At 35.9% G+C, this 16,945-nt stretch overlaps 1 protein-coding gene and 1 long non-coding RNA gene across 8 annotated transcripts; one reads left to right on the top strand and one right to left on the bottom strand.

Annotated features, from left to right (window-relative positions):
- Nucleotides 1-252: 252 nt before the first annotated feature.
- Nucleotides 253-11,432, bottom strand: LOC147497583 (uncharacterized). Of its 7 annotated transcripts, XR_015195183.1 has the most exons (10): nt 11,174-11,432; nt 10,994-11,077; nt 10,323-10,495; nt 10,167-10,230; nt 9,376-10,045; nt 5,081-5,154; nt 4,112-4,266; nt 1,689-1,788; nt 1,322-1,432; nt 253-556 (listed from the first exon to the last, which is right to left on the bottom strand). It is a non-coding gene; the product is annotated as an uncharacterized LOC147497583 (long non-coding RNA). The 7 variants fall into 7 exon arrangements; XR_015195180.1 differs by having other exon boundaries at nt 10,167-10,495; XR_015195181.1 differs by having other exon boundaries at nt 9,376-10,230.
- On the top strand, nt 6,366-8,841 carry LOC147497584 (protein FAR1-RELATED SEQUENCE 11-like). Its single transcript, XM_086560017.1, has 2 exons — nt 6,366-8,168; nt 8,317-8,841. The coding sequence occupies exon 1, from the start codon at nt 6,366-6,368 to the stop codon at nt 8,154-8,156; it is 1,791 nt and encodes a 596-aa protein (XP_086416143.1). The 3' UTR covers nt 8,157-8,168; nt 8,317-8,841.
- Nucleotides 11,433-16,945: the final 5,513 nt, after the last annotated feature.

The raw sequence follows: 16,945 nt of genomic DNA, 5'->3' as shown, positions 1-16,945 counted from the left end.
CAAATAATTTTTGTGACGCCATTTTGGCGTCACAAATTGGTGTCACTATTTTTTGTGACGGCATTTTGGCATCACAAATTTGAGACGGCATTTTAGCGTCATCACAAATACTTGTGACGACATATTGGCATCACTAATTTGTATTAATATTTTTAAAAAAATTATTGTTGGCCACATATTTGAAACTACATGCAGGTGCTCCAATCATTACTATTCTTTAAATTCATCCACAACTCATTACCATTTCACAAGTAAAACAAAAACGAATCTTGTATTAAAAATATCTTACATTACATTGTATTCTCAATTCTCAAAAAACAATAATATAACAATAAACCTTATACATGTGTAGTCTAAATCATAAATTCCACTCAACAATTGTATTAACTTACAAAAAATCCGTGAACAACTACACTATACAAGTCCCTACACTTACAAGGAACCAGTGGTCAACGACTCTTATTAAACGACAAGACCACTCAAAAACCAGCCACCATGTTTCGACTTTCTCATCTTCATAGCCTTCTTCGAACTTCTCTCCTCCATCGTTGAAGTTCTGTAAAACATGAGAATAAACAGTTGAACGCCAATATCAGATAAAGACAACCAACCATTTACCAAGTGTTATATCCATTACAACCACCACTAATAGTTTGTCCTCTAGCTGGTATTTCTACTAACATGTGCATAACCAATACCAATTGAAGTTTACTAAACAACCTAATAAACAATTAAACATCAACATGGATTGCTAGGCACTCACTTTCTTAATAGCTTTTGTTGCTAGTTTTATTCCAATGATACAACCCATGATATGGACTGAAATATTCCTCAGTTGTGAACCCCAGCCATCAATTGCGGTGGGGGGGGGGAATAACTTTGTAAGCCTTAGAGGATGATACCCTATAACAGAGAAGACATGCATAGAAATCCTCTTTTACATTCATGTTGCTCAGAAATTACCTTGAAGCACATCTTCCAGGTAATTTCTTCAAGACTTTTTGGATCCAAAAGATTTTTAATAAAGAGCTTCACATCTTCAAGACTTTTTGGATTATAATGCAATGGTTGGGATTTGTTTTTAGATGAACAAATTCCAACCACCTCCTAGATGAATACTACTATTACACCCAATCAATGCTAAAACAATTTTGTTTTACATGAAAAGAAAACAATGTGACTTTCAACAAAGGTATTCAAAAAGGGGGAACACTGCGGTAATGAAAAAAAAAAATCCCAAAATTCTGAAAAGAACATGGCACTATAAAAGAGCTTCACGAAATGTTCTATCCAATACATTTATAAGACTTGAGAACTTCACCTTCGGATCTTCATCACTTTCCACATTAGCATCCACCTTCTTTGCAGCTCTCCTAACTCTCCCTCCCAATGAAAAACCAGGTGTCGCTGAGTGCCTCTTTCGCACCTTCTCCTGTGACCAGAGCATACAAAAGAAAAGGAAGATTCAAGTTTAAAGTATAGTTGAAAATACCAAGTGGGGGGACAGAAGCTGGAAATTAGCATTTACATCAGAAAATCAGTAAGTTTTGGTACTTTTTAAAGGAATATTGTCGAACTATTAAGTATATTTCAATCCTGATTTTCCAAAAAATAAAAACTTAGAAGTTTCCCGTGAAATTGCACGACTGACATGATTAGCAATCAAAAGCAGAAGAAAGTATAGATACCAGGCAGAGAATCGGGCTTCGGCAGCAAAGGATAATTCTCTTCAACAAATTTTATCAACAGCTCGCGAGGACCAGAAATGAAATCATCCAGTTCAAGACCCTGCTTCAAAACCAGTGAAAATGTAAACCAACAAAACAAGCAGCAGCAGGCAGGCACGCAGCAGCAGGCAGTCAGGCACGCCCGCACGCAGCAGCAACAACAGCAGCATGCAGGCTCTGACCATTATTCCAAACTTGACCCTTCCCCATAATCCTCATTTATGAAGAATAACTCCTTATACTAGATTGTTTAGATTTAAAATAAAACTAGGCAAAACAATAACAAACACAAAATGAAGTGACTTTTCACTTGTAATATGACATAGATATAAAGCTAGCGTAGTTAAACTCTGTACCACCCAACCCAACATCTACATGGTAATGTAAAGGATTAAAACACAAAAGCCGAGTAACACATAGTATGAGGCTAACCAAGTCTATTTACAATACATATGGATAATAAGGTGTATACTATACTCAACAACAACTAAAAAAAGATAACATTAATTCTAGAGATGTGAGTCAAAAAGATGGGTCAGTATATGTAGTGCATTATTGGCTAGCCTCAAAGAAGGGGTAACTATACTACAAGCCACAAGGTTTTCCTTATACCATCTTTTACTTGTTTAAGTGTAATTGTCTAAAGTATTATTCATAATCATTTTGATTAAAGAAAGACTTGTCCAATAGGAGTTCAGGACCTCCAGTCACTCTGTAAGATAGTATTTCAAAGATTTTCTTGGTAGTAACTTAGATGGTCAGTTTGGATAGCACATCAGTTTCAGCCCTGCTTTGAATGCTAAGCTAGTCACACTCTTAAGAAAACAAAAACACTTAACTACTGGATCACTCTAATAATTTCATATCAGGAACCTCAAGTTCTTTGTTTTCAACACTATATATAGTATTAAACTATCTAGACCACTTCTTTTTTCCAGCACCCAGTCACAAGAACAGTTTTTTTTAACTATCTAGAGCAAGAAAACCACCTTCATATTGTATTAAACTAAGAAGAGATCATGATCACAAAAGCCCATTTCTACTTCATACTAGTTTAACCTTTAAGCATATCTGATTAAAGAACGACCACTCATGACCAAACAAACAAAAGGCAAAGGCAAAGAAGCAAAAAGAGAAGCTTAAGAAAATACCCAAAAGAATATAAGAGACGGTGAGATGTGCACATTAAAGTGCAAGAAGCTCCTGAAAACAAATACGAATAATAACACAAACAAGTGAAAAGAAAAATCAAATTCAACTTCGTTTTCGTATTTACAGTACATTTAGATTTCAAATTAAGGGGTTTGCTACAAACATCGACTTGACTACAAAGCTTAAAGACAGAGAAAACTCCAAACCTCTTAGATCAGAGAAATCCATTTAGCAAACCTTAATGGACAGAAACTTTGTAACAAAATATCACAATTATGCAAACCTCTTACTCATAGCACACTTATGTGAGATTCCACAGTCAATTAAGCCTTCAACTATAGGCAAAATGATACTAAACCAACCCCACTTGATTTTCCAGGGAAAAAGAATATTATGGAATTGGGAAAACCCCAACCTCTATGACTAGCAATATCCTAGGTATGTTAAATACCCAATACAAGCACAGACCTAACACCAATTCAGACCAAAATACACTAACAAGCATACCTAATTGAGGTTACATAACCAATAAATGAAAGTCCAAGAATGAAAAACAAACACTCAACAAAGAATTACACACTTTACCCTCAAATCAAAATGCAAATGCGAGACCGAAACCGAAAATTATACCTTGTAAGAGTAAAGAGTCCATATTCCATCCTCCCATTCTTGATGAACTCTCAACCTAAACTGAGGGTAAGCAATTTCTTGCCTACAACTTTCAAAATACACATATTACATCAACCCCTTCCTACCACTAACCTTCCCAACCCACCATCCATCATTGTCATAAACATCGACTTTTTCATTAAGAGAAAAAACTAGATACTCTAATATCAGGTGACAAAGGCCTAACATTCACACCACTAAAAACTCAAGAACTCCAAAACGTGTGTTTTGCTTCACAGAGAAATAAAACTGCTCCTACCATAAATCCAAGAAATTCCACAACCAAATCCATCCATAGGTTGAAATTAAATTAAACACCATTCAATGTATACCAAGCCATACAAAAAAGAATAGTTTTTATAAGAAAATATGACGAAGGAAATTAACGTCAAAACATGTTCATTCTCTTCCATAACACAAGATTAATCAAAAAGTAACCAAATTTTGATGAAACAAGACAACAAAGTTTCAATTCGTAACACCAAAATTTAAAAATTTAAACTAGAATACACTGAAATCAGGGACTAAGAGAAAGAAAATAAGAAAAGGGGGAAATTTCAAACCTTAACATGATTTCAACAGTAAGATCGAAACAATCGGCAGTCTAAAATTAATCACAAGCTTTAATGGTTATCGTCCCTTTCTCCAAGCTTTAATGGTTATCGTCCCTTCAAATCTGCAGCATCTTCCAGCATCTTCTTCAGCGTTTTTGCCTTCGCTGCCAATAGAAAGTATTTTCGAGACTTACTTCAATCATTTCTAGAGTTTATTCAGACTTCATTTCTAGGATTTCTGTTTGTTTTTTTGAAGGCAGACCCGGTTTAGTGATGGGAACTTGAGAGGAGTGGGAGAGAAGAGACAAAGTAGTTGGGAGAGATGGGAACTGATTTTTAAGTTGTAATTTATTCGAGAGAAGACACAGTCCCTTGAGTTGTAATTTCTAGCAACTTAGACACCTTCAAGCTCTCTTGCCGTCACTAAATTTCTTAAAACTCTTCAAAATTTAATCTACAAAATTATCAAATTATTGGTGACGGCTTTAGCAATTTAGTGACGCCAATTTGGCGTCACTAATGAAAAAAACCCAGTGTCACAAAAATGTTGTTATGGTGTAGTGCTACACTGCGAATAAGATTTCAAATTAAACTTCAACAGCTTATAATTTCCATTGTAATGTTGATAGAAAACTCAAGTACTAAATATCTTCTATACACAAGGGATAACTCAGAGCCCAACCAATTATCTACAATACTTGTGTACGTTGACATACAAGTAACAAACATGTGTAGGAGGGAAAAAAATACCAAAGGTAAGCAGGTCCATAGCAAATTAAGCTCCCTTCATCACCTAATCAATTAAAACCGAAGAAAGAACAACCCCAAATTTTTTCCCTTTGTATTATTCCAGGATGGTCATTATGACATGCAAAGAATTTAAAATTGACAAGTATAAAGTATACATACTGAAGGACCTACTTAGAGGCATAGGAAAGAAATAAGGTACTCAAACTTTAAGAGATACTAGTGAATTACCTCAGGCTTTTCTCAAACTTTAAGAGATACTCAAGTTTCTGTATGGACACGTACACATCCTGTTCTCCTGGTCTCTTTCAATTATACAGCAAAATGATTAATTAAGATGCATGCATATATATGCAAAAGCACATTAGAATAAATATCAATTCTTCAGTAATTAATTAAAGAGAATGGAGTGGTGGACTAATAAACAGCTGCGGGTTTGCGTTGACTACTCTGTCCACTAGCAAAAGTTAACACATGCATGTGGTTCAATTTGCATTGAACAAATAAGCATATCCCAATATATATATATATATATATATATATAGGGACTGGAATTTTCTACGACCACTTTTTACACTTCCCCGGATTGTAAAATGATATGACCAAAATACCCTAACCTTTTGTAAACAACAAAAGTCAACTGTCTCTACCTACTTTTCTCCTTAATACCCCACACCGCACTTCTCGTTTATAGAGGATAAACATGAACCACAAAATCGAAAAAAAATGTTTTCCCGCCCTTTTTACCATTTCAATGTGGAAGACAAAAAGACTCACTTTTCCCCATACGAAAGAATTTGGTTTCCATTTTAGCTGATTTTCTCTTGAAGCAACAACATTGAAGTGGTATAGAGTTTGTGATGGATTGAAACTTGGTAAAAGGATAGTGAATTCAAGCTGATGAAAAGGTAAGTCTTTAGTTATTCTTTCAATTTGTGTTTTGGCATTTGAAATCTTTTATTAACCATGTAACCCTCGTTTAAATCAAGTTTTCAATTTTAACCCATTTTCCCTTTCTTGTGTACTTAAAGCATTATAGGCTTGACTATGTTGATTACTTAAAGTAGATAATATGTTGTAGATATTGAGAATTCAATTGTACGGGATTCAATTGCACTATTGATTTTGTTCTATATTATTTTGCCATTGTAAATGCAGTCAAATTGCAGACAAGAAAAACTATTGATAAGTACGTCAAGGATATTATTTGTGTTGTTTATGAAAGAACATGGGCGTTGAAAAAGCGACTGCGTATACAAGCAACCATGAGAATGAAACTGAACAATTTGAAAGGGTAGTTGAGTGTGAAAATCAAGAGCATCATGTACATCGGGAGATGCTTCTGCCACCACCAAAAACGTTTATTAGTCGAGAAGACCTACTTCAGTATGTGCATAAGTATTCTTTTTCCCAAGGATATGCAACAAGCATTAGAGATTCTAAGAAAAATAAATGTCAGAATTGGCTGTGACAGAGGAGGCGCTTATCGACATAGGTCGAAGCTAAAGAACAACAAATGAGAACAAGCTCTCGTCTTATCAATTGCCCCTTCGAAATAAGGGGTAACAAACAAGATGATGGAATGTGGGAACTTCGAGTTAAAGATGGATCCCATAATCATGAACCATCAAAGGATATGTCTGGGCATCCTTCGTTTCGTCGATTGTCACATGATGAGTTCTTGAGAGTTAAAGAAATGACAGCGTCGGGTATACCACCTCGGCAAATGATTACTTCGCTGCGCAACGCTAATCCAGATATTCTAGCAGTATCTAGAACCATTTACACTGCAAAAGCAAAGATTCGAAAAGATGAGTTAGGAGGTCGCACGCCGATTCAAGCTTTGTTAGAAGACCTTTCGAAAAAAGGGTTTATGCATAACATTAAATGTAATGCAGAAGATCGTTTAATTCATCTATTTTTTTCACATCCTTTCTCAGTTACATTAAGTAAGAGCTACTCGAATATCTTTGTGATGGATTGCACTTATAAGTCTAACAAATTCAAGATGCCGCTACTTAACATTATTGGAGTGACAAGTTTTAACACTTCTTTCTATTCAAGTTGTGTTTTCTTGCGGAAAGAGGAAGAAGGAGATTACATTTGGGCTTTAAATATGTTCAAGGAAATGCTAGGTGATACTTGTCAGTCTCTTGTAATTGTAACAGATAGGGAATTGGCATTGATGAACGCTATTCAAGTTGTTTTCCCGATGAGTACACACCTTCTATGTGTTTGGCACATTGAAAAAAATATATTGGCCAACTGTAGGCCACTCTTTGGAGAAGACCAAGATTGGGCTGATTTTTTATCTTTATGGACTAAAGTGATACAATCTCCTACAGAATCGTTGTACCTTGATGCTTGGAAAGAATTTGAGGATGTCTACGCCCATCAAGTTGTCCCTATCAACTACATCAAAAGTACATGGCTTCCTTTAAGAAAGCGGTTTGTGAAGGCATGGACCGACAAGCATTTACACTTTGGCAATCACGTTACTTCTAGAGCAGAAGGCGCACACGCAACGTTAAAGAAATATTTGCAAGTTTCTACTGGTGATCTTCGTGTGGCGACACATAAAATTAGTCTTGCCATTGAGAATAATTTTAGAGAAATCAAGACTCAACTTGCAAGTGAAAAGATCCGAATCCCTCATTTTATTTTTGTCCCTTTTTTTAAAGAACTATTTCGTTGTGTGTCGGTATTTGCATTGGACAAGCTTTTGAAGCAGTACAAATCAGTTTCAAGTGGGGCGACATTACCTCCATGTACAGGTCATTTTTTCGCTTCTATGGGTCTTCCTTGTGCACACATGATGAGAAGTATGAACAATGAGTTGCGCCTTACTTACATACACCCACAATGGAGAATCGATGAGCGGTCGTTTGAACTCATGCCGCACAATCAAGAGAACCAACTCAAAGCACTATTTCAGGATTTAGAAAGTAAATATGAGCGGTGGCCTATAAGCCAAAGGGAAGCTGCAGAGAAACAATTGTTTCAGCTTATAAACAGTCCTACTCCTATAGTATTTGACCCAATTGTTCAGCCTCATAAAGGACGACCATTGGGAGCCAAGAGAAAGAAAGCAGTGAACAGCAGCACCATTAGAGACCCTTCAGCATTTGAATTTGTGGAAAGATCGCGAAAGTGTAGCATTTGCAAAGTAGTTGGTCACAACAGCCGAACATGTCCACAAGCAAATTCAAATTCTAATGTTGTTATGCTCAACCTTGCTGAAAGCGGAAGCTCCTCACATGGTGTAGACTTGAACTCATTACCTGGCGACATTGGTTGCTTTATATGACTGAAGAAGCTGGTAAGATTATGTATATATCATCTCTTCAAAAATTTACATCACATCAAGTTAGACTTGCGATTATATGTCGCTCTTGACTTGGTAATATTGTTTTATTGTCGCTAAACTTAATTACGTTTTCTTGTTGTTCGTGTGTGTTTCTAAGTAGGGTGCATTTGGGATTATGGCCTGCAACTAAAGTTTGGTTATTACATTGATTTTTTTGTGTGCTGAATTGTTGAATATGGAGGAACTTGCAACATAAAGGTGTGGGGTCTCTGGATGGGTTTTAGGTGCTTGATCATGGTTTGATATATAAGTTTTGAGAAGGGGATGAATGTGTATGGACTGGGCACTTACAGGATGTTTTCATCTGTGTCCTGCATGGTGCATTTTTTTTTTTTGGGTAAACCTGCATATTGGCATAGGGATCCCTTAGCATATCGGTTGCTCCATGACTGTTGCTATGTTTTTTGGGTAAAAATTCAGTTGCTACTTGATTTTATGAAGAACAAGATATATAATTAAATCGAATCTAAATTGAATGTTCCATTTGAATCGACTCAGTTATTTTCAATTGCTTCGACTAGTGTATTATTTACAAGTTAGAGCAAATGTTGTTGCTAAATTGTACTATTTGCAAAAACTCTCGCAATATTCAAGCTGTATACCGGTGTGTTTAGGACAAACCCTTATATGAGTTTTCTGGAAGTGAACCCGTACTCTGGCTTTTCACTTTTCACCAGTGCAGTAAAAAGCAAGGTCTTTTGGGCATGTACACAGCATACAAAAAAACCATCCTGTAAGCTAAAATGGCATTTTGGGGTGTTAAGTAAAAAGGTGGGCAGAGAAACAGCTGGCTTTTTGGTGTCTGACGGTTTGCAAAAAGGTGAGGGCATTTTGGTCAAGTCAGTTCACAATCCGGGGAAGTGTGAAAAATGAGCGTGGAAAATTTCAATCCTATATATATATATATATATTAAGATCAGGCAACTTATAGCTTAGTATAAAATGAAGATGAACGTACTAAATCCAAAAATGGAGGGAAAGAAGGTACTAATCCATGTTGTCTTAGAAATTCATTGTTGAATCAATATAATTACACTGTGTGTTGTTTCATACCAACTTACCCTTGGCTAGCTACCTGGTGGAAATTAGAACTTAAAACAAGTAATTGAAGTAAACATGAAAACAAAAGAATCCAAACCATATATTAAAAGAAACTTACCTTGTTGATGGTTTCTCAGTAGGAAATAGCTAGGAAAATGAATGTCTACGCATCCCCACTTCTCTCTTTTGTGACTCAATTAAGATTCCTTCCTACTGAAAATCCCCCCCTTCAAGAAAAATGGTGAGCATCCTCCTCAAGATAAAGCATGGCCTGTTCAAGGAAGAGGTGGCGTCCCCACTTCTGAAGTCGTAGCTTGTTCGAGAGAACCCAAAAAGGTGTATGCATGAGTACAAATTCTTTGAGAAGTCTTTTTTTTTTCTGTTTGTCCTTTTACCATCATATTTCCAGGAGTTTCCTTCCTATCAGCCACCCCCACCATTACTTATATGTTTGTACAGTGGAGATTGGAATGACATGACATCATTGGTATCATCCTTTTCTCCCAAGCTAACTTCTCCTTGGCAAGACTTTAAACAAGTGGTTGACATCTAGTAGTCCCTCCCTTCTCTCTCTTTGTGGCTTCATTAAGCTTTTCTCCTCTCCTTTCCTGAACTCCTCCCAAGAAACGTCTCGCGAGTTCAAAGAAATAAAGGCATGCATTGGCATGGCTGGAAAACCGCCACCTCATCCTCACAAACATGCATGCACTACACCTCCTTCTACTGCACTAGCATAGCCTACTTGCCCATGCTCATGCGCCAAATTAACCTACTGTTTGAACTTTGCACTAAACAAAGGCACAAAGATCCAATGTAGCACAATGCAACTTAGTGTAATACTACCAGTTGACAATTACTTACAAACCAATTAAATAGCGATAGATACACAGAAGTTTGACAATTACTTACATGGTCTCTCCCAAAGTCTCGCTATCCCTATTTTTGTAATTTGTTTTCACTTTTGAAGGAAATACTAGATTACATTATTAGACCAGAAGTTATGAGTCAGTGAAAGTAAATAGAGACACTAAACACTAACAAACAGGGTAAATAATAGATACATACCGAGGGCAATACTCCATTTGTATGTACAAGTATGTCGATTCTAGAATACTATCAGGCCCGAGAACATTTGTTGAGCTTGGAACTATGTAGCCATAGCTAGAGCAGCTAGCAGTCCAGGACCCAGAGGCCGTATCATCAAAACCACCACCACCAACTTGTGTTTCAAACCATGCCTGAATTATTCAAGAATATACAAAGATGAGGACAATCCAAATTCTTATTATCATAGCTTATTGTCTACTGTATATTTCACCACAAAAGTGAAATATAAGGTCCTTTAGCAACATAACATGAACCATAAGTCGTAACTTCACATAATACATAGCCCGAGCCTGTACATTTTTTGTCAAAGGGAAGCAGGTCCATGGCACATGGCACCAGTGCGGGCACAATGCAAAGACACCAACACACACTCCACCCCAAAGAAAGAACAACACCACACCAGACCTTTGCTTCTAGACCAAGAACAGCCTCTTTAACGGTTTGTTCCCTTGCCTTTGCTACTTTATAGCTTGTTTAATGAAAAGATACAGCAAAAAGAACTTTCATTCTATCGGATCAACCAACATGGTCTACCAGCCTGAAAACGAAACCCGCTCCCAGGCATACCTTTTCTTCACTAGCACAAGAAGAACTATTTAAGACATTTACGTGTTGAATAACAAATTTACCTTTAATACTCATCTCTTCCGCAACCTTGCAAGACCTGGACTTTCCTCCTTGTCCTCTCCTAGCTACAAAAGAGGCTTTACAATCTGCCAATGGTTCACATAACTAATAATAAATAACCGAACTTTTATGCCTACACAAAACCCCAATATCAAAAAATTGAAACCCAAATTATTTGTTACCTTGGTTAAATCAAGCTTTCTTCAATAGATCGAGCTATTTTGTGTTGAAATAATTAGTAAAAGTCCATCGAAATGGTAAGAGCTATAGAAATGGGGTTTGAAGATATGAGAAGGAGAGGAGAGGATGGGGTTGGATGATCTGTTTTGATCGAGAGAGTAGAGAGATATGGTTCTCGTGTCTAAATCTGATGCGAATTGGGTGGATAAACTACGAACTGGAGATCGAGAAGAACCCGATGTCTTTCGAGTTTGACGCCTGCACATGCGAACACGTACGCTGGTTTCAATTTTTTATTAGCTAAAATCTTTATAACTTCAACGCCTAATGCCGTCACTAATTTTTCCAAAATTTTCTTTAAAAAAATAAATAACTTTTTTATTTATTGTGACGCTAAAAACCGAATACTGACGACTAATTGCCGTCACAAAGCCTCAAAAGCCTCTGTCACAAAGTTGCAGTTATGGTGTAGGCACATTCAATGAATACCTTTTGTGTCATTCCCACCACATTCAAGGAATACGCATCACACACTAACAGGTCATTCATGTCACATTCAATGAATACCTTCCTATCACATGACATCTCAAGTCATAATATATCATTACCAAATCCTGAGGCATGGAGAGTTCTAAAGGTGTGGTCGACTCGTTGAAAATATTATTCTCAGCTCACTTATCATTGTACTAGCATTAATCATGCACAACAATTAATCACACGTACATAAAATTATTTTCACGTATCAATGCAAATCAATCACACATTTAAATATTATTGAACGTAACACGAATAGTCATCAATCAAATACAATTTAAAATAGCCACAATCACGTACACAATTAAATACTAACATTATACACATATAGTTATCACAAAAACTAATATGTAATATATAATATAGTGGATGCACTTATACATAAGGCTGCCTACGTATCCAATCTTTCAAGATTAGAATCAAGCTTTACGTAGCTCTTAACCAATAAATATCAACATCCTTGTATGTACTTTTAAGGAAAACAATAATTTATACTATATAGAATCATATACAATAAGGGGTTGTTTGTTTTTTTTGAATTCAGCATTCAGAGCCTCTTAAACTTAAGTTTTAAGTATTCAGAGGCTAAAAACTTGTTTGTTTTTTTTAAGTAGTTTAAGCATTAAGTGGTACTTTTAGCATTCAGCATTCAGCACCAAAATTTCTTCTGAATGCTGAATTCTAATACTTGAAACAAAAAAGTCCCTTCTTGCCCTTTCTTAAGAACCCAATCTTAAGAACCCATCTACTTTCTTACCTTGACTTTTATGGTTTCAAAATAGGTTCTTCAAAATTTGATGTTGGCGTCACAGGTTTTTTCATTTTTTTTGGGTGAATGATATCCACTTTGTTAAAAATAGAATTACATATATATATTTTGAAAATAAACAAAATATGAAAATAAAACCGTTAAAATATATTTGTGCAAGCATATTTTAAATAAATTTATTTATCATTTATTTTTTTCGATAATCCATCTCTTCTCCTCAAATATAATATATATTTTGTTTAACAAGAAATCAAGTTAGTGTTTAAAATAGATAGTATGAGTAAAATTGTCCGAATGATTTATATTCAGCCTTCAGAGCCAGGTTATTCTAACAGAAAACAAACATGTTTTTTAGAATTCAACAATCAGCATTTAGCATTCATAGGCTCAGAAAAACAAACGACCCCTAAGTTTCAAATACTCCCACAATCATATACATAAAGTTTCATACCCAAAGATACACTATGAACCTTTAAATCCAAAAACTCACAAATGGATATTTCTCTACTTTTGATTCTAAAAAAAACGATCTTATGAACCATGTCGGTTCCAAATAAAACCACAGTCTAAAAGTAGGTTACAAACACTATATAAAACACCCAAGAAGAGTTTAAGAGACTCTTAATTCATTACTAGACATATTTCCCAAAATAGGTTCACGCACATAAAGGATAACACGGTAGGTTTTCTAGCCAACTTGTCAAAGCAATAGTTTTTCCTACATTCATCCAAATGACATATAACTTAATTATTTAGAAACTAGGATATGTAGACCTACGTTTTCATGTAGAACTCGAATTCCCAACCTCAGCCCATCTAGAAGAAAACTTAGGTCGAAAACGGTAAAAATCCTAATTTTCAGCAAACTAGAATTCTAACGAACTGTCTTCCGAATGGCACAACTCTTTCCACAGGTATCAAAATACATCGAGGCTTTTTGTGTTGAAAAGCTAGCACACATAACTTACTTTCTTATGTTTTACAAAAGTACTCAATCTCATTCTAAATGTGCGAAAACTAGGTTCAAACACAGTGCGCAGAAACTGATTTCTGACGCACTATTTTCTACTAGTCAAACTTCCAGATGACATAATTAATTCCATGGGTCTCGAAATGCGATGAGGCCAATTGGAATAGAAAGCAGACTTCCAGATCTTACTTTTTTCTGTTTTCATAAAAAAACTAGTTCAAACTCTAACTAAATTAAAACTGGACTTAAACATAGTACGCAGAAACTGATTTCTGATGCACTGTTTTCTATCAACCAAACTTCCAGACATCATATCTACCTCCACAGAACTCGGAAAGAAGACTCAGAAAACTCACTTTTTCATATTTTGGCGAGAGTTTGAATCTGACCCTAACTAGGTGAAAACTCTATTCCAAACCAGGCACAAACCGGATTTCTGTAGTTAGAAAATTCTGTCGTGCCAACTTCCGAAGGGTGTAACTCCTTCTACATAAACCGAAATGCTATGGGGCTTTTTTAGTTTGAAAGAGGGTGGATAACACTTACTTAACGTGCTTTAAAGAAAACCAATATCAATCTCTAAACACACTGAAATTCGTCTTCAAATCAAACAAAATTCATGACTTGAACAGGACCAAACAACACGCACCAATATTAGAACAAAGTGTGTGCCCATTTGAGTACTTATCAAATTTAATAGAAGGGTTCGTGTTCATGTAGTATCCTTATACACCAAGAAAATGGTTCAAAACTAATAGTTAGGCTATGCTCACGCGGCACATTAAAGTTAGACTTATAACCTTGCAAAATTATTAGGTGGGGAGAAATAGAAAGGGTGTTGTACCTCCTAGTATTCAAAACCCGTTTCTCCCATGCATGGAAATCATATATCATGACTTATTTTAATATAATAACCAAATCCATACATTCCTGTTTAATTGAAGTTAACAATTCTTAGCCACAAATTATACAATATATATATATATATATATGGAGGGATATAGGCACAGGCACTGTAGCCACATTATAACCACAGTCTATCCTAACCCTCTATTCACTTAAATATAATTGACATGAGTCCAATCTCCATTTTTCATTGAGAAATAAAGGAGGATAATTTCGGAAAACAAGTTTGACCGCAACTTAAAACACATTCTCCCCAAAATTAGATCGACCCATTTCTAAACACCTTCTTCTTCACTGAAAAACTCCTCACATAGGTAACTGTAGAGCTCTCTCTCTCTCTCTCTCTCTCTCTCTCTCTCTCTCTCTCTCTCTCTCTCTCTCTCTCTCTCTCTCTCTCTCTCTCTCTCTCTCTCTCTCTCTTTAATTTCTCTCTTAAATCGATACAAATCCGCACAATAAATTAGTTGATTTCAATTTTGTTAGGTTGATTAAATCAATAGGATTTGTTGCAACTATTTGCAACTGGAGATGAGTTTGGTTAGTTTTTTGTATTTTTTGTAATTGTTGCAATTGTTTCCTACATTTGTTTCGTTGGTTTTTAATATGTTGTACAAAAGAGGTGATGTGGTGGGTGAGGTCATTGATTGCATTGGCTCTAACCTGCCGAATGGAGGTGAAAATGATGGGGAATATTGGATAGATCAACCTATTTGATGATGACAGGAACAATTTAGTAAAGAATGGCGACATCGAGAGTGCTAAACTTTATGTTCACGTGAAACTAGCTTTAGGAGAAACTTTCACTGATATAGTGATGTTGGTTTTCTGCCCCTTCAATGGATGGCAACCATCAAGTTTGGCATGGTAAATATTCCACTTAGCAAGGTTGGGCAACATGTTAGTGACTGGGAGCATTTCACCCGAGCAACTTTAGTGGTGAGCTATGGAGTATATACTTTTCAGCACACATTGGTGGCGAATGGGTAGATGCTTATGACTTGGGAGTATATTGAATGAAACAATGCAATTGTTTACTCATCCAAATGTGCCCATGTTAGTTTCGCACACCCTGGTTGCTACTTCCAAGTAGTCTGTTAAAAATTGTTTTTTTTTTGTTTTGAGCCAACTCTCAGTAGTAGTTTGTACAAGTGCTCTGTATTGTATTTTAGTTGAAATCCAATGAAAAATTATTTTATTTTTGAAGCAACTCTCTCATTTTGCCCAAATAATTCTTTGTAATCTAACTACAAAATTTAAGGTTCTAATAATGTAAACATCGAGCAGAAGTCGGTTCAATGATAAAACTATGGGAGGCACATAAACCAAGTTCATTTGAGAGATTAAATTATGCATGGGAGTACCTGATTTTAGAGAAAGAGAGGGAGAGGAGTGGTTCTGGGAAGAAGAATGTGTTTCAGAATTCAGAGAAATGGGTCGATCTAATTTTGGGGAGAATGCGTTTTTGGATTGGATCAAACTTTCTTTCCAAAATTACCCTCCTTTTTTTCTCAATGAAAATTGAAGATTGGATTATAAGTCACGTCCGTTAGATTTAAGTGAATAGAATGGCTTGGATAGACTGTGGTTATAATGTGGCTACAGTGCCTGTGGTTGTATCCTGGCCCGATATATATATATCGGGCCGGCTACGTCAACATACTATTCTAACATACTATCTTGACATACCTAGCCAACCATCAGATCAAACAGAATCTGACCCCCAGATCTATCCCTAAAAAAACCAAACAAATGAATTGAAAGGGGCAAAAATGTCATTTTGTTTTGCTAAAGAAAAAACCCAATTTTTTTCTTCGTAGCTTTTTCACCAAAAAAAAACTCGTTCTTCTTCTTCTCGAGGAAATCTCATTTTATTTTTTTGACTCCCATCGTAAAGGTTGTTAGGCAGACTCCCATCGTAAGTATTTCTTGTTTCGTTAGTTATCCAACCATAATATATATATGTATAGTCGTCCCCTGCTGTAAAAGACGATGCGTTGTAACTATCAAAATGACCATTATGAAGGAAACCAGAGGAAGACCCCTGTTGTATCTTTGATCTAAGCAAATACACTAAATTATTCTAACAAATTTTGACCAATAGTTGTCTAGCTGAACATTACGTACTGATGAGAATTTGTGTAGCAAGAAATTGCACATGGTATATATGTTAAGCATTTTACATCATTCTGCCTTCTCTGGAACTCATCGAGTCCAGTAGGGTAGTTAGCCATTCAATCCAATGAGGTTTTCAGGCTCTAAAAATTGTGTCCTTGATGAACTGATTGTATGTTTTTTCTAAGTTGTACTCGCCTCCATTTCTCTATTTAATTATTTGTTTTTTTTTGGTACCAGAAATGACTTTGAATGGAGCTTCCGATGTTCCCGATTCTTCTCCAATTGAAGCCACAAACGAAGACATACAATTGTCAGAAGCACCGTATGTAAGGAGGTCGTTTAACAGTTTCGAGGAAGCGAAGAAATACTACAAAGAGTATGGTCGACAACAGGGATTTGAAACGCGTGTTAGGAGTGCAGTTAAGAGACAATCACATGTGGACGTACCTTCTAGTGGTCTCTTGGTCTGTTCACGTGAGG

This window comes from Coptis chinensis, chromosome 5 (assembly GCF_015680905.1).
Source record: "Coptis chinensis isolate HL-2020 chromosome 5, ASM1568090v1, whole genome shotgun sequence".
Lineage (NCBI taxonomy): Eukaryota > Viridiplantae > Streptophyta > Magnoliopsida > Ranunculales > Ranunculaceae > Coptis > Coptis chinensis.
Note: the sequence above shows the minus strand (reverse complement) of the source record. Positions and strands in the feature narration are given on the sequence as shown.